Here is a 24,224-nt window from a genome sequence, read left to right on the forward strand (position 1 = left end):
AAATTCGAAATGCTATCTCACTTTTCTTTTATTCTTTTATTTATTTATTCTTTTATTTTTATTTATTTGTTATTCCTTTTTTCAGTTACCTGGTCAAAAGGATCAAGAGATTTGATCTCATCACCTAGAACACTAATGGATAATGAGGGAGACCTATATACTTTGATAGTAAAGAAAATACTATCTTCTGACTCTGGAACGTATTCCATAGAAGCTAGAAACATATATGGCGGTCAAAAAGCTTATTTTACTATACGAGTAAGTAAAAATATTAATCCTGGATTTTTGAACATTGATGCATGTCCAGATATATCCAATTCAAGGCTATTATGTCCAATTATTTAAAAGAGAAATTTTAAGCTCTTTCTTAGACATGTAAGAATAGTGTAGAGGAATTATTAGAAAACTAATCGTGTCTCCGACTCCTAAAGGGCCAGTGGCAGATCCAGGCCCCCCTCCCCTGAAGTTGTGGTGGATTTGTCCGTTTGCTCTGGTTTGGTAAGAAAGTTATCTTTTTTGTAATCGGTTTATAATAGTTTAGTTTTTAATAAGTTTTTAATTATTAAGACTGTTTCTTTTTCCAAACAAGCTTGAAACAAGGTTTTATTTACTTTGTGCGGTCTTTTTTAGGTTTTATTAATGACGCATACTTCCAAAAGGTATCTAATTAAATTCAGGTTTATCAAGGGATTAAGATTTTTATATCAAGAAGATATAAAAATCTTCATTTTGTAATAACAAGGAGGGGGAATTTAAAATCGTAACTTCTTTTGGCTGTCAAGATAATATTTCAGGATTGTGCTGTCACAACGGTTTAGAAAAGCAAAAAATATACTTCTATTTGCTGTTAAAAATTTGTTTTCGAGTCTTGCTATGACACTGAGGCGAAGAAATTGATATCATTACTTTTTTTGGCTGTCTGTTTTGGTTTTTGGGGTTTGTTTTTTTTTTGCAAAGCAGGGTGGTTTTTAAAACATTGTTGTTTTTTAGGGGATTTGTATAATAGAAATTAAATGTATGAGAAGTGCAAAAATTATTAATTTACATTTTAGATTTTGGTGAGAAAATGGTGCTCACTTTACTTCCTATTTTCATCTAATTAAAGCTCTGCATTATATGACATAATGCATACATCGCTTAAAATTAAGTGTACGAGTCGAAATACTCCTTCCAAGGTCGGAATAATCATTTACGAAGAATAGATTTTCGAAAGATTGTTTATAAAGAAGGCAAATAATTATGTGTTTATTTTTTTATCTTGCTGGTATAGATGGGTCTCTGAATTTTCAGTTTGAATCAGTGGAATGGCATCGATCTTTTTTCAAACATTTACTAATAAAATGATGAAAAAAAGTGGAAAGTCACACAATTTTAGTTAATCATGGAAATGGAATGCAACTACAATATTACTTCAAAATTTCTCACCTTCTCAATATCAACCAGTCACAAAATATAATTATGTTTTTGTATAGGGATTGCATATATTTGTTCATAAAATTGTCTAAATTGCTATGTATACCGCTGAGGATTTTTATAATTATTTTGATACATGCTATCCATTAATATTTCCATGATTAGTTGCTTATAAATCAAAATTTTTACAGGACAATTGTCTTAGCTTATGCTCAATCTGAGTAAAATTTCAAATTTTTATTTTTGTGCTCAACAGACATATCAAGATTTAAACTTTGAATCAAAATATCTGAAAATCTCAAGATAAAAAAAATTAATTAGAAATCTACCACAGCTTGGAACTCTGAGAATTGAAATCACCAATCTATGCCTATCAAATACAAAAATAACAAACTCATAATTATTTGTTTCTTAAAAAGTATTTCAACTCATATAGTTAGTTTGAAGCACATGCCTACATGCATTTTTAAAGTGTACGAGTTCCAATTTTTCTGACGATTTTTGGCCTTTATTCGAAATTTTTAGGATGAATAGAAGAGGAAATACTAACGAAGAGCTCTAAACTGACAGGACTCTAGACTGACAGAACTGACCATTACAAACGTTTACTGAAATATTGAAGCAGACATCGACCGTGTAATAAATAGATATGGCAGGAGCGAAAACAGAGAAATAGACTTTTTCTTATAAAATTGTAAATTCTGTAATTTAAGTGGAAATATATTGAACTTTAAAAGGCGGAAAGGTACGCTACGTTTTTATGAAAACTGAAATTTTGATTAGTAAATTTTTGAGGTTTTGTCAAAATTGACACTGAAAACACTATTTTTAAAAAGAAAATTAAAACTAAAAATTAGTTAGTGCTTTTGGCCTATACCTAAAACCCTCGTTTTAAATGTCTTCTATGCATTTCTTTCTCTTCGCTCTGTTTTTCTTTTTACACCCTTAAAAGAACTAATATTTAATGCTTAATATATCTTTTACGAATATACAAGTTGTTTCTTTATCCTCATTTCCTATCATAGTTACTAATAGTTACTATCCTTCATTACTATCATAGTTACTAAGCAATTCCACAAAGTTAGGCAACATACTAAATGGTTTGACCTATACAAATTGTCACAAAGAGTGCATGACCCCAAAAGATGATTCAAACCATTTTTTTTACAATAAAAATCTTATCTCCCTCGTTGTAGTGGTCAGAAGTGCAAAGGCAGAAAAAATTGCAGAAAATATTAAATAACATTAGATGGTAAACAGCTTTTTATTTTTTTTATGGTGGGGTGGTTTTTATAACTTAAAATTTTTTGTATCAATATTTTTATACCATTTTAGTTTCAACAGATTTATTAGAACTTAAACCCTCACCAGATTTTGATTAAATTTACGACCATTTCCACTACCTACCTAAAACATATGATTGTCGAGGTTCCCTTTTAATTGCGGGTATTTCTTTGTTCGTAAAGTTTAGCGAAGCAACCTATTATAAGCCTCCCCCCCCTAGAGAAATCCTGGATCTGCCTCTGTAAAGGCCTCGGTAGATTCAACTTGGACTTTTTCTACTGGAGTTTCAAGAAAGCTGTGGTTTCTTTTATTTCTGAATTTAGTATTTTGCTAAAGTTCCTACGAGAGCTACGCACTCTTAGGAACTTTTATCTTTTACCACACTAATTTAATTGATTAATCCGCCAGTGAACTAGTTAATAAATTAATTAATGAATACTCAGTTATTAATTGATTTAAATTACACTAAGATTAATTGGTTAAAAATAAAATACGGCACTAGATTTTACAATCTCTACCGGCGGTGCTGATCTCTGTTTCTTTGCTCTTCAGTCAGGAAGTGCAATGGGGGGTTTGGGGCCAACCATCCTGTGCTTTAGCACACCCTTCCTGTTTACCTTCTCCAGATTTCTCCAGGTACCTGTTTAGAGCTGGGTCGACTCTGGCTGAGCTTACAGAGTCAAGCCACTGACCCCTTTCCCAAACTAAATATTTGGGTACACTAGGATTTGAACCCTCGCCCTCTCAGACAAATCCAGCGCACCAATCCAATCGGCCAGGACCAATCCAATCCATTGTTTTTTTTCCGGGATTAATTTGTTTGATTAATTAAAAAGGTAAATAATAAATTAATTTATTTTTTATTAGTACTTTGTTGCACTTAATTGTTACCAAGGCTTGATGCTTATCAGTAGATTGCTAGGTTGTACTTTGGTAAGATTGAAGGTCATTTCCCGGGGAAAACCCAGTTTTCCTTATCAACATTGTTTTTTTTTTCCCAGAAATGACCATCGGTACGGGGTTGACCTTGGTCATTTCTTGGAGGAAAACCTAGTTGGCTAATTACTTACATAACTATTGAATATTGTGTTGTTGATTTAGGACTGGGACTATTGAGGAAACCCATGACCTTGGGAGGGTCTATATAAGGTGAGTTGTATACGGGGTTGACCTTGGTCATTTCTTGGAGGAAAACCTAGTTGGCTAATTACTTACATAACTATTGAATATTGTGTTGTTGATTTAGGACTGGGACTATTGAGGAAACCCATGACCTTGGGAGGGTCTATATAAGGTGAGAAATCAATATTGGTAGAATTGCTATTTGCATAACTATTGGAACTAATAATGAGTAACATGTAAGAAATATATTTCGAAAAATAAATTTTGCCTCGCTCCCTCTAGATTTATAGAATAGATGTCACTGCTTGGTAGCACTTTATTTCTTTGGCTTTCACGATTTCCATACACACACTATTAAATTAAAAAAAAAGGGGAAAAAACAGATAGTAAAATAAAGAACTATCTTTTTTCGTTACACAGAAAAACAAATTATTTTATGTCTAAAAATAGCCATTTTTAGTTTAGGTTGTCTATTGATTTTTTAAATCTACGGAGCACATTAGCCAACATTAGTCAAACAAAAAAAATATACATTTTATGAAGCGATTTTTTTCAAGTCCTTTTTTTCTTTTTCTCTCTAAGAAAAAAAATTCAGTTGTGAATGCCCAAATTAATTCATCATTTTGTATTGCTGCGGCTGAAATATGTCGGTGGGAAAATCCCTTCTTTTAGATAGTTTAAAATGTATTTGTTATATGTAAGCCATTTTCTTCGGAATTGAATTTATTCTTTATTATAACATTCCATATAATCCTTTCTTAAAGTTTTCAATTGCAAAAAGTCAACCGAAATACAGATCTTTAGCATTTCTTAAATAAATAAGGTCTATACAAACGTTCAGCAACGAGTGTAGGAGAGATTTATTTTTATAAAATTTTATTTTATTTTATAAAGCTATTATAATAAATTTTAAACTGTCATTATTCAAATTTTATATTATTATATTCTATAATTTTTATGCTGCATATAACCTATAGTATAAATTGTATACTATATTATAAATGCATTATAACTTTTATAAATGCATTATATATGCTATTATATTATAAATTTTAAAATTAATTAGTTGTGTATAGTTTTTTTTATTTTATAAAGCTATTCAAAATTATTTTATAAGTAGCCCTAAAGGAAGTGCGTCAATGCATAATACATCAAATAAACGGCTATTGTGGAATATTTTAACATGTCGTTACTGATTCACGAAGAAGGGAATTCCTCCCGAAATTCGATGAGTGACCCCCTCATATTGAGAAACAATACTGTTAGGCGACCTCGTTTTTAGAATGATTGCTTGCAAAATTTGTGACAAGCATTGATGCTTACCCCTATTGGTAATAATAATAAAAAAAAACTATAACAAACTCAAAAAATGAATAAGTCCAAAATCAAATAAAATTCAACCCGAGACAATGATATGAAACTACTCCTAAGATGGCTACCAAAATTCAAAAGAAATCAGCTTTGAATTCTATTGCGATTTTCTAGCTATTTAGACTAGCGTAGACAGTGGTAGAATTTGACTTGAAGCGGTGGGAAGAGGGTTCAGAGCCAATACTACCACTTTCTAATTTTGGAGATATCTTGACAGCAGATTTTTGGAAGTATTTTTAAGATTGTCCTGTTCAAAAATCTTAAAAAGCGACTGAAGTTCAGTTCGTATGTTATGTTCTCTTGAATGTTATGTAGCAGTGAAGGGTTCTCAAACAAACTATACAGAACAGCCCAAATGTTCATTTTTTTGGCTGAAAAAGGCGAATAACAGTTTTCATAAGAAAGAGATTATTACAATCCTAAATGTACTTCGAAATCAAAACACGTCTAGACTGGTCATCAATTAGGTTTTATTCTTTTTTTGCAAGTAATAAGGATATTGATCAAACTTTTCTTATAAATATTTTCCTTCTAATGTATGCTAATAGATTGAATGCATTTACTGATTTTCGATTATATTAATCAGTTATAACTTGATAGGAATAAATTATGGTTATTATTTGAAGTTTGTTCTTTTTCTGTTAAATAAAAGCTACTGCATTATCAGTGGTATCAATAGGAAGGGTGAGGGGGCATTTGCAATCCCCCTGGACTCTATTTCCAATCCCTTAGGGTTTGAAAATGCTCTTTTTTGTTTTATTATTAGAAAATGCCTCTGAATTGACGCCATTGTGGATTGTATCTCTTTTTAATGTAATTATCTTTTGGATTTTAGGTGAAAGATGGGGTCTCCAGGAGTGATTGGGAGTTCAGTGAAACATCTGGTATTCTAAAAGATGTTGCAGAAAAAAGAGCCAGACGCTTCAGAAGAGGTCAGTATTTTTTCTTCTATTCAACCTTCGTAGTACTAAAAATACGAGTATTATTACTCGTCATCTTGGCGCAAAAAATGGGAATCAAACAGTGCGTGGTAACGAACTGTAACTATGGAGTGACCATGCTCAATAGTAACCGAAACTAAAAAACAGAATTTTGATACCAATATATATTACCAATACACTAAATACTACCAATGTATCAAAAAAATTGACCTATAATGCTGATTTAAAATATATAAGTTTCATCAAGTTTAGTTTTACCCATCAAAGGCTACAAGTATGAGGAAATTTGCCTGATTTTTGAAAAAAAGGGGGAAATACCCCCTAAAAGTCACAAAAAGATCACGGATGCTTGTTTATTTGTGTTTTTTTTCCAGGGGTGATCGTATCAGGAGGGGGGGTTACTAAAAACTTAAAAACAAATCAAAAATTATGTATATGAGTTTTTGTTATGTTGTTACGAGTTGTAAAAACATTTCAGGGGGGTCAAACCCCCCCCCCCCCTCCAGGATACGGCCTAGATAATGATATATGAAAATTTGCCTCCAATCCGTAATAGAAATATATCGGTTGACATTAAATTGAAATTTCGGGTCTTAACATATAGAAATAGACAAACGTATATTTGAAGGGATAGAACAAAAGAAAACGTTTGTGAGACTTTTATTAAATAATAAAAAAAATATTGTACATTTGAAATGAATGAATCTAAGAGGAAGAAAATGTTGATGAAAATTTGTATTCTACCAAAGTGCCTAAAATAAATTAATCGCTACAACATAACTTATACCACGACACTTTTTTTATACAGTTTGACTAGCTAGTGAAGTATTGTATTGTTTTATTTATTAAATATAAAAAACAGGTTTTTTCTTCGTAACTAAAAGTATCGAGCTACTATAAAACTTAAAACGAACAGAAATTATTCCGTATGTGACAGGGGCTGTCCCACCTCACTCTTAACGCTAAGGTTTTCTATTGTTTTAAAAAGTAGAGTTGTGACTAAGAGTCAAACTTTAGCGTAAAGAATGAGACGTTGAGGAGGTGAGAGCCCCTTTCATATACGGAATAATTTATGTTTGTTTTGAGTTTTAATATCACTCCTTACTTTCAGTTGAAAAAACCAGTTTTTTTAATTAATTTCTGAATTCAACTAATGCATGTGAAAATTTGGCTCTCCGTACATGAAAAACTAAGACGAAATTTGTATATTAATTTTGGCAGATTCATTCCGTACATGAAGGGTCGCCTCATCCTCTTTACGTTAAAGCTGTTGGCACTTTTGAAAAAGCTTCCTATTCTGATTAAACGGTCCCTGTGTTTCAGTAGCCACTCTTAAAAATTGGGACAAACAGTGAAACTTTAGCGTAAAGAGGAAGGTATTGAGGAGGGAGCAATCTTTCATAGATTGAAAACTTCGCCTGATAACTTATCCTGGTTTTTGATCACTCCAGAAATGCCTCCTTCTGTGAAAATTATTTCCCGAAAAATTGACAATGAAAATGTAAAAAAATTAAAAAGGATTGCGTATAATAATTCTGTCAAATCCCCCTAGAGTGACATTTCCACTGGAAAATTCACCCCCCCCCCGGAAATTTCCCTCCCTAAGGAAAATTCTCCCTATGGAAATACCCCCTGAGCACATCCCCACCCCCTCCCGAAAAATTTCTTTATACCTCCCAATAACAAACACTATCCGTAAAAAATGGGCAAATTTCATTACTTACAAGCCTCTCGCCACGGACTGTGGGGGGGAGGAGGAACATTCTACACCTAAAGAAATAGTTATTTGATGTTTCAACTATACTGAACAAAATGAGCATCTCAAAATTTTGATCAGATCATTTTTGGGGGGAAAATGGCCGTGAAAGGGACCCCAGTTGCCCTCTATTCTTTTTGGTCACTCAAAAAGGGGACTAGGACTTTTATTTTCTGTTCGAGTGCACCATCTTTCTATCTTCTAAGATCATTATTTAAATACGATCACCCCTGGTAAAAAAAACCAACAAAACAAATAAACACGCATATGTGATCTGTCTTCTGACAAAAATAAATATATATATAAAAATGTATATTTAGATTCAGCATAAAAATCCGATTCTTTTGATATATCTTTTAGCATCGAAGTTCTATTTTTTAGAGTTTCGGTTACTATTGAGCCGGGTCGCTCCTTACTACAGTTCCTTACCACGAACTGTTTGATTGCAGGATTCCAATTTTTGCATATAGGATCTTGAAACTTCTACACTAGGCACAGTAAAAGTAATATATTCTTATACTATGAGTAGGGTTCTCCGGTACGCTGAATATGATGGCGTAATTTTCATTAAGATTCCTTGTATTTTAGGGGTTGTTTCCTCCCTATTTAAAAAATCAGGCAAATTAACTCAGACTCGTAACTTATGATGCGTAACATTATAATATGTCAATAATCTGACTCTTTTGGTGTATCTACTGATATTAAAACTCTATTTTTAGAGTTTCGGTTGCTATTGAGCCGAGTCGCTCCTTACAGTTCGTTACCACAAACTGATTGATTATCAAAAAACTACATTCTTTCAAGATATATTGTTCTAAGCAATTAAAAATCAAGACTATACACCATTATGCTTTCAGGGGGCGGGAGAGGGACATATATTTAGTCTTTTTATCTTTAATTCATTTTTAAGTTAAGTTTCTCTGTCCATTCTAATTCCTGTTAATCTCGGATTTAGTCACGTTGATGCTTCAAGGTAAGTTCTACAACTTTAGCAGAAATTTACAGTCGAGTGTGCGCCGTTAGTGGAACTTGGCTTTTGTGGCCTTAGTGGCTACACCGTCACTGGCTAACCCTATCTTCGTTTTGAAAGTCATTTTTATTATTTATTGATTCTCATGGTCAGATCGTCACACTTGTTAATGTTGATTGACTTAATGGAAGTCAGTGAAAATTATTCGCTCAGAAAATCCTGGGCCTTTGTATTTAGGAAATTCTAACTCATAAAAAGTGCCATATCTTCCCACGATTCATAATCACTAGACTGCCAAATGAGCCATCATTTCGCGGTATCGTTAATCAGACGTCGCTTGAGTGTTGAAAAAGATATGAGATAACGTTGACAAATTCTTTGGGCATGTGTTCTTATGATCAATCTCCAAGACTATGATGGATCCAGGGCCATATCCAGTATTTTTTTTTGGGGGGGGGGAGGGGTATTGCGAAAAGTTTTTTTTTGGAGGGGGTGGGTCTACCAAAATAGATTATAAAACACATAAAAAAAATTTATATTCATTTTTTCACGTTTCTACAAGTTGGAAAAATATTTAAGGGGCGGGGGTTGGGGGTTCAATCCCCCTACCCCGTAGATACAGCCTTGGATGGAAGATTTATTTATTAAATCTTTAATAGATTCAAATTGGAGTGAAATTACAGAAAATTCATAGAAGAGTAAAAGCTGAATTTGTACTGAAAGTCAAAATGTAAGAGACACACAAATAAAATTATTAGCAATGTTTTAAGTGAAAAGAAAGGTGAAACACTTTAAAATAAATTAAAATCTGATTTTTGGTGATAGTTACCTACAGGAGGCTTTATTTGTACCCCACCCTCCCTCATAATTGCCCTCCAAGTCATGTAATTTTTATTCGCTTTTGTATAATTTTGTGTATATTCTGCAAATTTCAGCTTTTTTGCTTTTGTTTTCATATTTGCCTATTCCAGAATTTATTTCCAGTAGAAATAAATTCTTCTGTGCGCATGTGGTGACAAATATGGTTATAAAAGGTTCACCAACTGATTTTTAATATACATTACTTAGAGAGAATGAGGTTGAGCTACGTGCTTACTGTTGACAAAATTAAAAATAAGATCCTGTCAATCCTGTATTCTTGAGAGAGACAATTGGAAAACGAGGATTTTGAGAGATAGCCTTTTGAGGGATTACCTTGACATCGTTGCGAACGAATGTCAAATCTGTCATTCTTTTTACCGACAGCTTTCAAAGTCAGACAATGAATGAGCTTTTAGAGTCATCAAAAACACCAAAAACTTGCAATTATATAGAAACTGCGAAAGAAACATAAGAAGTTTTGAGACTCTATGGGGTATACATGGTGTTGTCTTGTGAAACCCAGAGGGGCTTGTTAATAAGTCCCCTTCTTATTAACACCGTGGATTTACTTTCCATACCTAGGACTTTTCTTTCAAACTGACAGAATATGCTTTAAAGCTTCCAAAAGTGTACGGAAATTAATCCTATAAAACTACAAATCTCGCTGAAGAACAAGAATCAGCTTTAGGTCTGTCATTATGGTCATTGAAGAATTGTGATAAGAAAAACAAGGTGAAAAACGCAGAGAAAAAAGAAGGCTCATCTTATGGTAAGAAGAACTCCTTTTGCCATCTAGGTGTGTCTTGCAGAATTGCTTCATTTAAAATAATCGTGTAGTTTTAGCTAATGATTTGCTTTATAAATATGACTTGCTATTAATTGAAGATTTAATAGAGAAATCTATCGAATCGTCACCTTGTATCCTGTGTCCAACATGAGCAAAAATTGAATTTATGCATAGATGGAACTATCGGACCCGTTAGATGACGTCATGAGATTTATGATTTGAATGTTTTGCGAGTATGAATATTAAATTGTTTGTTTTTGGTTTTCAAGTTTTGGCAAAAGGGTTATGAAAAGAATGCTCGTGGGTCGAATTTGGATATTCATTTTTCTTCCTTTCCATCCCCTGTGCAATCTCAAATGTTTATACTTTTCAACATAAATTTTGTATGTTCTTCACATATAATTCCTGTTATTTTGCTTAAATTTTACTTATGTCTCCCCCCTCCTTGAAACTCTGTCTCATAAAATAATCTTCCGTTTCGCGCGCAAGGTTCCACAACTGCTGGGTTTGGCGTGAAAAACTTGGGATTTAGGTTGACATTGTAAACCTCATTTGAACCGTGGTGGCTTAGTTTAGGCATAATACATGAGTATTCAAGTTTAAAAAAAAAAATCATGTATTTACCAAGTGACATGTACCGATCGCAATTTCTGTCTGTCTGTCTGTCGCTCCCGGTTTTGCCATTTTGGGCACTTCCAGATAAGCTAAGATAATGAAATTTGGCAGGCATATCAGGGACCAGACCAGATTAAATTAGAAATAGTCGTTTCCCTGATTTGACCATCCAGGGGGGGGAGTGGGGGACGGTTAATTCGGAATAAATAGGAAAAATGAGGTATTTTTATTGGATCTTAATGAAATTTGATATTTAAAAGAATATCGTATATCAGAAATCTTATATTAAATCCCGACCGGATCCGATGACATTGGGGGGAGTTGGAGGGGAAAGCCTGAAATCTTGGAAGACACTTAGAGTGCAGAGATCGGGATGACATTTGGTGGGAAAAATAAGTGCAAGTCCTAGATACGTGATAGACATAACCGGAACGGATCCGCTCTCTTTGTGGGAGTTAGGGGGAGGGGGGCTAATTTCGTTAATTTGGAAAAATTAGAAAAAATGAGGCATTTTTAACTTACGAACGAGTGATCAGATCTTAATGAAATTTGCTATTTAGAAGGACCTTGTAACTCAGACCTCTTATTTTAAATCCCGACTGGATCTAATGTCATCGGGGAGAGTTGGGGGGATTCTTGGAAAACGCTTAGAGTGGAGAGATAGGGATGAAACTTGGTGTAAAAAATAAGCACAAGTCCTAGATACGTGATTGACATAGCCAGACCGGATCTGCTCTCTTTCTGGGAGTTGGAGGGGAGATATAATTCGGTAATTCTGAAAAATTAGAAAAAATAAGGTATTTTTAACTTACGAACGGGTGATTGTATCTTAATTAAATTCAATATTTAGAGGGGCCTTGTGGCTCAGAGCTCTTATCTTAAATCCTGACCGGATACGGTGACATCGAGGAGAATTGGAGGAAACTGGAAATCTTGGAAAACCCTTAAAGTGGAGAGATCGTGATGATACTTGGTGGAAAGAATAAGCACAAGACGTAGATACGTGATTGGCATGACCAGACCGGATATGCTCTCTTTGGGAGTTGGGGGGGGGGGGTAATTCGGAAAAATAAGAAAATGAGGTATTTTAACTTACGAACAGGTGATCAGATCTTAAAGAAATTTGATATTTAGAAGGAACTCGTGTCTCAGACCTCTTACTTTAAATCCCGACTGGATCCAGAGACACTGGGGGGAGTTGGAGGGGGAAACCGGAAATCTTGGAAAATGCTCAGAGTGTAGAGATCAGGATGACACTTTGTAGGAAGAATAAGGACATGTCCTAGATACGTACTGACATAACCGGACCAGATCCATCTCTTTGGGGGAGTTGTGGGTGGGGTGGGTAATTCGGAAAAATTAGAAAAAAGGAAATATTTTTAACTTATGGACGGGTGATTGGATCTGAATGAAATTTGTTATTTAGAAGGACCTTGTGTCTCAGAGCTGTTATTTTAAATCCCAACCGGATCTGGTGATATTGGGGGGGGGGAGTCGGAGGGGAACAAGTCCTAGATACGTGATTGACATAACCGGGCTAGATTTGCTCTCTTTGGGGTATTTAGGGGGGATTAGAAAAATGAGGTATTTTTAACTTACGAACGGGTAGTCAAATCTTTATTAAATTTAATATTTAGAAGGACCTCATGTCTCAAATCTCTTATTTTAAATCTCGACCGGATCCGATGACATTTTGGGGAGTTGGAGGGGGAAACTGGAAATCTTTGTAGGCACTTAGAATGGAGAGATCGGGATGAAACTTTGTGGGAAGAACAAGCGTGTCCTAGATACGTATTTGACGTAACCGTACTGGATCCGCTGTCTTTGGGGGAGTTGGGGGGATTTCCAGTGCTTTGGCGAGTTCGCTCTTTTTATTCTTTGTTTACTTAAGCTACTGCTTGCTTATTTCGAATAGGGAGTTCTATCCATTTTCGCATTTTTTCCTGAGAAAATGTGATGTACTGCTTAATTCCATTCATTTTTTTCAGTTTTGTTACTGAAAAAGGCTTGTTAAATTTAATTAAAAGTAAGACATCTGGTCATTTCGTTACCCCTTAGGACATCTGATCCACATTTCGAGGTATCCATTTTGTACTTTTTGTATGGCTGCTCAATTTTGCATGTGGGGGAATTTCCCAATTTTGCATGTGGGGGATCAAAAATTTTCTTTATATGTATTTTTGTTAAGTTTTGTGAGTCGGACAAAAATTTCGGGGGTGGGTTAAACCTGATAACTCCTCCCCTGGATACGGCTTTGGCCTGGGGATCGAGTTGAAACTTCCATGATTTTTTTTCTTTCGGGGAGAGTGGGCTTCAAATTTGTGGTGGGGCAAAGGGGTCAGAAAAGTCTTACTAACTAAGTCCTAACTCCGTTCCTAACTAAAGTGTATATACTATATTTGTTTTCTGTTTACCAACATGCCTGTCATCCGACAAGCTCTTTTGCTAATAGAAAAATACTATACAAGCAATATTGAACAGCATAATATGAAATTCCGTTCGTGCATGCCAGCTTGTCGAACTTTTGGAGTGAAGGACTAAATCCTCAGTAAAGTAAAGATACTTAGTAATAAAAAAGGTGAAATAACATTAAGCAAACAAGAGATGTGGAAATGGACTACTTTTATCAGCCGTTCAGAGACACTGTGGTGTATGAGAATAACATAAAAATGTGGAGAAGGGAAGAAAAATTTATCCTCAATAAATCCATCCTAACTGAACCTATGCGTACTTAGAGCCACTATGAAACTTTCTAACTTTTCTCCATTAGTGCTCCAACTCCCGCAATATGCAATATGTGAATAATCTAGCATTATTTAAAGTAGATTCAATATCAATAGTGTAGTTTTTGCCCAAAGATTTAGAAAATACTTTTTGAGTTTTCAAAAATTTGATTTCTAATTATTTATTTGTTTTATTCTTTGAATCTGAATTCCTCTAAATTTGAATCTTTGAATCTGAGTTTTTCTAAATTTTGTACATTTGTATTTTGTATATTTGTACAGACGTTTTCAGGGGGATTTTTTGGTTGGGGGTGGGGTTGAGGGGAGGGGGCTATGTGGGAGGATCTTTTCTTGGAGGAATATGATAAATCAATAGTCTAGTTTTTGCCCAAAGATTTAGAAAATACTTTTTAAGTTTTCAAAACTTTGATTTCTAATTATTTATTTGTTTTATTCTTTGAATCTGAATTCCTCTTGCAAGATCAAGTGCATGATTTTAGCTGATAAAACATACACCCTGGGATTTCTATTCTTCAGTGTTTATAAGCCCCATCTACCAACCATAAATTCAATTCAAGGGTTCTACTGGGCTATGTAGTAGACACTCGCAGCAATAAATACTTGACAACCGTGCCAAATGTTTCTGTACTTGGTTATGTTGTCTAGGCCAGATACAGAGAGGGGAGGGGGAGAAAACCAAAAAAGCTGGGTTGAAGTAAGAATTAGGCTTCTATCTGAAACTGTATATACCTTTCATAGCAATTGTTCAACTCCTTGACACAACCAACAAAAACTTCTTGAGTACAGAAATAGACGTAAGAAAAATGCTTCAGCCCTAATGTATTAAATCATTATTTTTTTTACCTAATAAAATCCTAATACGTTTACTTGTGTGTCCACAAAACTAATTATTTAGTATCATATAAGGCTGAGATTCATTCCGATAATAAAAATAAAAACATCATTTCCTGTATATAGCCTTATCGATGCAAAACATCAATTAATTCGCAAGTTAATTACAATTTCCACCAGACTAATGAATGTTTCACGTAAGACAAGAGTAATTAGTTACATGAGCAAATAATATTTTTTGGCTAACAGGACGGGTTTGCATTATTACTTTTACTCTTACAACCTGTGGGATCAAAAGCTATTTTCTACGTCATATAAATCTTTAAAACACACTATACTTTTAACAATAGGTTCCTTTTTCATTTTCTTAAAAAAAAAAAAATTGCTCAAATAATTATTTACAACCTCTTGATCAAACAATTTCTGATAACGAACTGTAAGATGTCAACTGTATGCAAGGATTAACTTGGCTCAATAGTAATCGGAACTCCAAAAAACAGAATTTTGATATCAATAATAGATACATCAAAAGAATCAACTGATTATGCTTATTCCAAATATATAAGATTCATCAAGTTTAGTGTTATCCATCAAAAGTCACGAGCCTGAGAAGATTTGCCGTATTTTCGATAAAGGGGGAAATACCCCTACAACTCAAGGAATCTTAATGAAAATCACATCAACAGATTCATCCTATGTTTCATCATATATTGCGCTTCTTATATATTGGAATCAGCGTAATAAGCCGATTCTTTCGATATGTATCAAACAGCTCGTGTTAACGAACCGTAAATAAGGAGTGATGTGGCTCAATAGTAACCGAAACTCTAAGAAACAGAGTCTAGATAACATTAGATACATCAAAAGAATCGAATTTTGATGTTTATTCAAAATATGTAAATTTCACCAAATTGGCACCCATCAAACATTACGAGCCTGAGAAAATTTGCCAAATTTTGAAAAAGGCGGGAAACATCCCCAAAACATCAAGCAATTTCATTGAAAATCACGCCATCCGATTCAGCATACCACAGAACCGTTTTCAAGCTATTATGTACAAAAATTTATAATTTTGATTTTTTTTTTTGCCAGAAGAAAGATCACGGATGCGTGTTTATTTTATTTTTTCCAGAGCTGATTGTATTGAATCAGTGATAGTAAAAGACCAGGAGAGGGCTAATTTGATATGTAATCAAAAGTTCTAGCGCCCTTTTTAAGAAACCAAAAAATAATTAATTTTATTAAATTAAGATCTCTAATTTTAGGTATGTGCAAATTTTTTTTTAATGCCTGTAAATTTTGCATCAGCTGGAACAATATTAAGTTTTTTTTTACTATTTATTTTATTTCAGACTAGATAAATAAAATTAAATTACTTCTCACGTGTCAAACTTTAAAGCTATTTCTTTGAATTATGTCAGTTCTAAACTTCTAATGAAAATTTTTCTATGGTCAGGGCAAGAAATTAAACATCATTAGCAATTGGCCAGAGGTGTAACTCCCTAAATTTAAATTTAAACTATCGTCTCCAGCCAAACTTATCTCGACAAAGAGTCGTTGTCAAAACTTCCGCAGTCTTACTCTTATCCAAGTTCAAAACTAATGGATTTTCTCTGAGTTAAAAGAGGGTGCATTTGAGCTTTTTTCCTTGCAAATTCTTAAAATTTATCCTCATAATTATAAGTCTTGTTTGCATATAAGGTAAAAACTAATGGGGTCTGTCCCACCGGGGTCCTGCTTCATGTAGCCACCAATGGAAACATAGAATCCTCAAGATACGGGAATAAGCACAGAGGGTGCTCCGTTGCTGTGAGATGCAACGGACTAGACTGAAGGTAGAGTCTGAGGAATAAAAGCAGATGTTGTAGATACTTGATTGACGTAACTGTACTGGATCCGCTCTCTTTGGGGGAGTTAGGGGTGGGGTTTAGTGCTTTGGCGAGTTTGGTACTTCTGGTTGTGCTAGGACGATGAAAATTTGTAGGCGTGTCAGGGAGCTGCACAAATTGACTTGATAAAGTCGTTTTCCCCGATTCGATCATCTTGCGGGCTGAAGGGAGAGAAAAATTAGAAAATTTGAGATATTTATAACTTACGAGTGGGTGATTGGATCTTAATGAATTTTGATATTTAGAAGGACCTCGTCACTCAGAGCTCTTATTTTAAATGCCGACCGGCATTAAGCCTCTGATTTTTCTGATCTTCATGAAACTTCATATTTAGAAGGACCTCGTAACTCAGATCTCTTATTTTAAATCTCAACCGGATCAAGCGTAATTGGGGGGAGGGGCAGTTGGGGGGGACCGGAAATCTTAGAAAATACTTAAAGCGGTGAGATCAGGATGAAACTGGATGGGAAGAATAGAATGTTTGCCTTTTTTAAATAAATCTGCGTACCCTAAATATTGTAGCCAAAAAATTATGTCACTATTTATAATTAAAATTAAAACCCTATTAAGAAATATAAAAAGACAATCATAGTATGTGTTTTAGCTGTCTTAGAAAAACCTCAATTTCTAGTATTTTTTTTCTGTCATAATAAAAGTAATACATAAGTTTTTGGGTCACCTATACTTTATGTTAATGTGTTTCATCCATTTGTTAGTCAAGCCATCTGTGAGGAAAATCAGTCTTAGAGGTTAAATGAGCAATGAATTTGAAACTTGACAAAATTAAATTGTATGCCAACTTTTTCGATCTCTACCGCTTCCTACTTGTCCTGGTCCTGTTCCAAATTTAAAATGAAAAGCTCCAAACTGATCTTTTAGCTGTAGACAAGACATACACAAGGGAATATTAATCTAGTTTAGTTGAGAGGGGGGGGCTGAAGCCCAAACATTCAATCTGAGGGAGGGTAAAATCTATTTGCACATAATTCTTATTGAATTTCTAAGGTAAAGAAATAAATAGAACAATAAGAACAAAGAAGATTTGGGCTTCCCAAACAAAAAATTTAATATTTTTCTAGTTATAAAAAGGGATACTATTCCGTGTCTTCTTTGAAGTAAATATAAAAAAAAACTATATAAATTTATAAAAAATATAAAAAAAAAATTTTTTTATAACTGAAAGTAAGGAGTAACATTAAAACTTAAAACAAGCAGAAGTTATTCTGCATACGAGGGGGGCTATCCGTTTTTTGATCCTTACTCTTTATACTGAGATCTTAAAGCTCTTTAAAAGAACTTCTCATTCAAAATCTAGGGCTGTTTTGTAATGGTAGTCTTTTCTGAAGAATCAGGACAAAAGAGCAAACTTTAGCGCAACTCCCCTTATGCACAGAATAATTTATTTTCTTTTTAAGTTCTAATGTTGGTCCTTACTCTCAGTCCAAAAATATTTTTTTAATTTAATTTTTGACTGTTTTGCATATCATATCAGAACATCCCCTGTCCTGAAGTGTAAATTTTCACCTGGAATATTTATCTGGAAACTTTCCTCCTCATGGAGAAGTCTCCCCGTGAAAATGCCCCCCTCCCTCCTCACTGCGGAAAATTACCCCGAACAATTTTGTATGTTTCCCTATAACAAATGCCATATATGAACAGTACGGCCAAATTGAATAACTTGCAGTCCTTTCCTTAGGGATTATGAAGGGTCATGTCATCATCAAAAGCCTAGTTGTTGGACCTTTCGTCTATGCTGATTTAAATGGCTGTTTTAACACATTGGTCGGATGTCTTTAGAGAAAAATGGGTGTGGGAGGAGGATAGGTGCCCTTCAGTCTTTTTGGTCACTTAAAAAGTGCAATAGAACTTCGGATTTCCGTTTGAATGACCTATTTCCTGATTTTGTGGGCCAGTTGTTTGATGCGACCGCCCCTAGGGAAAAAAAAAAAAAAAAATACACACGCATCGATGATGTTTATTCTGCCAGTAAACACCAATTCCGCATTTTCGTAGAAAGGGGCTTGAAACCTTTAACTTAGGGTTTCCTGACATGCCGAATCTGATGGTGTTATTTTTGGTGAGATTGCTTGAGTTTTTGGAGATGTTTCCTCTATTTTCGAAGATCAGGCAAATTTTATCAGGCTCGTAGCTTTTGATGGGTAGCATTAAACTTATTGAACTATATATATTTGGAATCAGCATGAGAAGCCAATTTTTAAGATGCATCTATTGTTATCAAAATTCTGTTTTCTTAGAATTTCGGTTACTATTGGGCCTATTGCTCCGTATTCACTGTTCGCTACCACGAACTATTTGATTCAGATACTTATTGCTTCAAGTGCTAACCAACACATAAAACCGATCAAAGGGATGGGGTGCTGAAGCACAAACCTGAGTGAGGGTTTTTTTAGTCGAGTTTTTATTAAATATTCGAAGTTAAAACATATATAATTATAATGAAGCGATTACAGAAACAAACGTTGCTCTCGGAGCTGGGATTATATATAGGTGTTGGGTATGGGAAATTCTAGATTTACATAAGAAAAATTATTTCAGCTTTAAAATAACAGCAATTTCCCGTACAACACTGAAACAGGGATCAGAATTTTTGGTTTGAAATTGCTCAATACAGAAATTTCTAGAATATCATTTTTGGATTCGGGCTATTGATGACTTTCATTAAAATTTCCAAAAAAAAAAACAAGTTCAAGAAACAACTTGTCTATATTATCTGGAAAATGCAAGCATTTTGGGTAATTGAAGTTTTGTAATACCGATAAATTTTTATGAAAATACAGAAGTCCCTTGGACAAATAGCAAATTTGGAGCCTGAAGTAAAGCTCTAACTGCCGACAGTCAATTACTGGAAAATTCACGGTGACGCGATTCCTGTTAGGAAACTAAAAAAAAAATCACCCTTATTTCTTCCCTTTGATGTTACTGTGACTCAGGGTGACTCAAATAACTTCAACAACAAGCCAGTGCTGCAAGAGCTCATCCTAGGTTTCTTCTAAATTTGTTCTGGATGAGCATTGAATAACATATTTAAAAATACTGTATCTGTAGACATCATAGAGGAGCTCAAGATCATTCTGACAAAGACTGCTCACCAGCGTTGTCAACTCTTAAAAATAAACTGTACTAGATTTCCGACTAAAGTTGCACCCACAAAGATTAATTTGTACCATCTGAACAGCAGGTTAAAAATTAGCAGTAACAAGACGAAAATTTTCGATAAACTAAAACTTGGACAGATATTCGAGTCAGAAAGGTTCAAATAAACACCAAAATATACCGAAAAATTTGAAAAAAATGCTCCTCATTGTATTAGAACGTCTAAATTGTAACAAAAACGATACAATTGTACCATGTCGGCAATGCTACTACTCACTCAGTAATTCACCACGTAGTTCCATTGATTCCAGTCAGAAACCTCTAGGTTCACAAACCTTATCTCTCAGAAGTAGGGTTTAAGGCGTCAAGTAGTGGATAGCCATTAAGGGTAAAAGGAAGAATGCCTCGAGCAGTTGGGATAAGGGCACATGCCAAGCCAAACATTACTACCTGAGGCTAACCAAAATTGTTAAATGTAGTACTGTGGTTGTAGTAGTAGCAGTGGTAACAGTAGCTGTAATGGTATTACCTTTTTGGTCAATTGACCATACCCAAGGTAAGACTTCAAAGCAACTGGAACACTATTTACTAGACATTAAATGACACCTTGACTAAGAACAAGAGTGTTTTGGAACTTGGAAACATTTTTTAGAAGGTACTCTCCCCAAAAGAAAAGAAATAAAGTACTTTGAAAGTTCTATTTGATAAAATAACTCTAGAATTTTGAAGCACCATCACTGCAAGCACCGCACATCACAACACAGTACCGCCTTTTATTCATAAAATAACCGCCTAAATAGGTGACAGTTTATTGTGTTACAAGGTATTACCCATTTGTGGAAAAAAATTCTCTGGACTAATATATGAAATCATGGCTTCTTGTCTTAAAAAAATGTATCCAGTTGTATTATTCTCTCCTGTAAATGATCACGTACTCACCGTCTGCTATTACCATAATAAGAGATTCTGTCTCTAAGGTTTTGTTTTTCTTCTTTTTGCCTTCAGAAGCCCCTTTTTAGGACATGTACATATCATTAAAACTTCAATTCGTTTCTTTATTACCATGCAAAATTAAATTGTTTGCACGTCATTATTAAATTGCTATTAACAATATTACCAATAAATAAAAAGTTTGAATGCAACCTCTTTTCCATGAAAGGTGACCGCCACAACGTCTGTTTTAGCGTGTTTAGTGCACGTTTCTGTAGCTCCAAAGAAATGCCGCCACCAGTATTAATTGAGTAATTAATAATGGAAAGACAAGATGAAACAATAAAAATTAACAGGGTACCATCCATAAAACTCAGAGATGTGTGGGCCAAAAAATATTCGTCGGACGTGTTCTCAACCTTTGCCATTGAAGACGAAGAAGGTAAATATAGTAGGCAACTAATCAAAAGTGTCTAAACTGAATGGCTTCCTAGACATAAAAGGTTTCAGTCTTGACCTTAGCGATCGGCCAACCAAAATCAAAACACATTACTAGCATTTTCCAAACTTTTCAATTAGATGCATTATTTGTTGTATCGAACTTTCACTCTCTGTTATCAATTTGTGAAGTTTTAAAACGACATAGACAGTATCATTTTTTGATTATATCGAATAACTTTATGCTGCAACAGCGCAACTGCATTTGCTTTGAACTTAATGTGTCTTGGTTTTAATCGGCTGAGATTGCCTTTTTAGACGAATGAATTTGTCTGCTATACTTTTAAAACATTAACTAAACCTGGATTGTTTCGTAAGGCATCTAGGACATCACTATTACAACTACTTCTACCATAAAATTGTCCCAGTGCAGTGAGACAGACATATTGCCGAAACTTCTCTTTCATTTTTGTCTTTCATGCCGATTTTGATAAAAAATAGAAGTAAAAAATCTCAAGAATAAATACCAATATAAAAAGATTATCCTTTATTTTAGCACCATTGTATGGATGTTTTTTACTAGTCGTCACAATTTTGATTTTTTTTTCTGCGTGATAATTGAAGGGTAAAAAAGGTCCCCCACAATTGTGCACCTTGACGCATTTGGTTAATCAGGCTTATGCAGTTACTATCATCATTGCTGAGCTTTGAAAAATAGGGTATGAGGCTGTTGGGTTGGCGTTTCCCCCATAATATTCTCCCCGCCAGAAAATTCCCTCCCCCTCGGAAAATTCCACCGTAGTAAATCCTCCCTCAGATGCAAAATTAAGCATTGAAAGAGAAAGTACAAAATAGGTACAAAATGTCAATCATTTGTACTAAGGGGTAACGAAAGAACCAGATATCAAAAACAGTTTTAGGACAGAGGCGGTTGGTCACCAATCACTTTCGACTTAAAAAAAGGGACTAGAACTCTTAATTTTCGATCAAATGAGAATCCTCGAAGTTTGTACGACCACTAAGGGTGGTTGAAAATGAGGAGGGGGCATCCACCCTTCTACGAGGAATAAATGTTGCTGGTTTTAGGGTTTGATGTTGCTCTTTAAGTTCATAATAACGGCTTAGACCAGAAATACTGGTCTAATTCTGGTCTACTTCGTTTGTTTGAGTGAATGAAAAAAAATTCTTTCATTTCTCAGTTGTTCGTTAGTATCCGTCGTTGGCAGTTCAATGTTGTTTGGATTTTATGCAAATCACAGATATTGGCGAATAACTCACTTTATTGTTTGTTAGGTATTTGATTTTTTTTTGTTTTTTTGGTGTTTTGTTGAATTTTATTTAATTTTTTAGGTGGTTTTTTTCATTAGTTTTGTTGTACTTTCCTCACTTGTATTTTGGTTTTTTGTTTTTTCCTTGATCTTATTAGTTTGTTCGCACTGAAGAAGAGAAGCGGTTGTTCTCTCGAAACATTGGCTTTCTGTGTTTTTTTTTTTTTTTTCAGTATTTTCATTTGGCCCTTTAAAACCCCATTTTCGATCGTTTTCTTTCTTTGTGTCATTGGATCACATCCATGTAAAGGAGATAATTAGGAGCTGAGACACCAATCCATCCCAGAGCCAATATTCAAAAGGCGTAAGGCGCACTTTTGGCTCCTAAAAAGGAGATTATCGAAAGTGTTTCCTGATATTCGGCTCCACTAGCTGAAAAAAGAGAAGAGATGTTGTTAGAAAATTTTTCTAGATGGTGTCTTCTGCGTTAGGAACATTTTAGCAAAGCATGGGCTATGTATCTGTTTTACTGTTTGTTTTTACAGAAATCTGTAATCTGTTATATTCTAAACTTATAAGCAGCTCCTTTAAAATGAACAATTACTATAGATGATAAATCGATAGCTTCATATCGAAATTAAATATAAAAAAAAGTTTTTGCAACTGAATGTAATGAGTAACAATAAAACTTATAACCAACATAAATTATTACGTGTATGAGGGGGTTGCCCCCTCTTCAACACTTCGCTCTTCGTGCTAAAGTTTTTTAGTACTTTTAGGAAAGCTTCTTATTGTTTTAATTAGACGACCCTTATATTTCAGGAGTTGTTCTTAAAGAATTGAGACAAAATTATAATTTTATCGTAAAGAGCGAGGTGATGAGGAGGGGGAGACCCCTCATATACTTAATAATCTCTTATTCTTACAATTCAATCCCGGGGAAAATTTACCCTGGACAATTACCCTTAGCATCTCCCCGCGTAAAATTGAGTGGGCAAAGAGAAAGCAAGACATATAAATATAATTTTGTATGGAAATTCAGGCGAATTCCCCCAGTGCAAAATTTCTCATGAAAAGTTCACTTCCTGAAAACATCTCTCCCAATTAAAAATTATCTCCTTGGAACCCTTCTCCGAGCAGAAAATTCATCCCCTCCAGTCAAAAAATCTATGAATACTTCTCGATAACAAATACTACACGTAAACAATAGGCAAATTTTACAACTTAAAGACCTTTCCCTAGGGGCTGTGGGGGGTCAATTTATCTCCAAAGACACATTTACTGGGTTTTTCAATTGTAGTCAATGATCTCAGAATTTTGATCAGACGACTTTAAGACAAAAGGCCTTGGGGGGCCTAGTTGCCCCCCTATCTTTTTGGTTACTTGAAAAGGGAACTAGAACTTTTAATTTCCGTTGTAATGCTTCTTATTACGATATTTTCGGACTACGGGGCCGAAGCGATCACCCCTTGTAAAAAAAATAATAAAGAAAAATAAACACCTATCCGTGATTTTTCTTCTAGCAAAAAATATAAATTGCACATATTTGCAGATAGGAGCTTGCAACCTCTACAATATGGTTCTCTGATACGCTGAATCTGATGTTGTGATTTTCATTAAGATTCTTTGATTTTTCGCGTATGTTTCCAGCCTTTTCGAAAATCAGGCGAATTTTCCCAGGCTTGTAGTCTTTAATGGATAACACTAAACTTAATAAAACTTAAATATTTGGAACCAACATAATAAGCTGATTTCTTTTGATACATCTATTGGTATCAAAATTGTGTTTTTAGAGTTTCTGTTACTATTGAACTGCGCCACTCTTTACTTACAGTTCTTTACCACGAACTGTTTTACACAGTATTCATTTCACTGTAGATTGGCAAAAAT

The 24,224-nt window shown here is 34.3% G+C and overlaps 1 protein-coding gene across 1 annotated transcript in view; it reads left to right on the top strand.

Annotated features, from left to right (window-relative positions):
• LOC136028528 (titin-like) overlaps positions 1–24,224 on the top strand; it is a 524,102-nt gene that overhangs the window by 185,760 nt on the left and 314,118 nt on the right. Inside the window, exons 31-32 of the mRNA XM_065706373.1 lie at positions 86–258; positions 6,026–6,122. Of these exons, the coding sequence (XP_065562445.1) occupies positions 86–258; positions 6,026–6,122 (270 nt within the window). The remainder of the gene's footprint in view (positions 1–85; positions 259–6,025; positions 6,123–24,224) is intronic.

Source organism: Artemia franciscana, chromosome 6 (assembly GCF_032884065.1).
Source record: "Artemia franciscana chromosome 6, ASM3288406v1, whole genome shotgun sequence".
NCBI lineage: Eukaryota > Metazoa > Arthropoda > Branchiopoda > Anostraca > Artemiidae > Artemia > Artemia franciscana.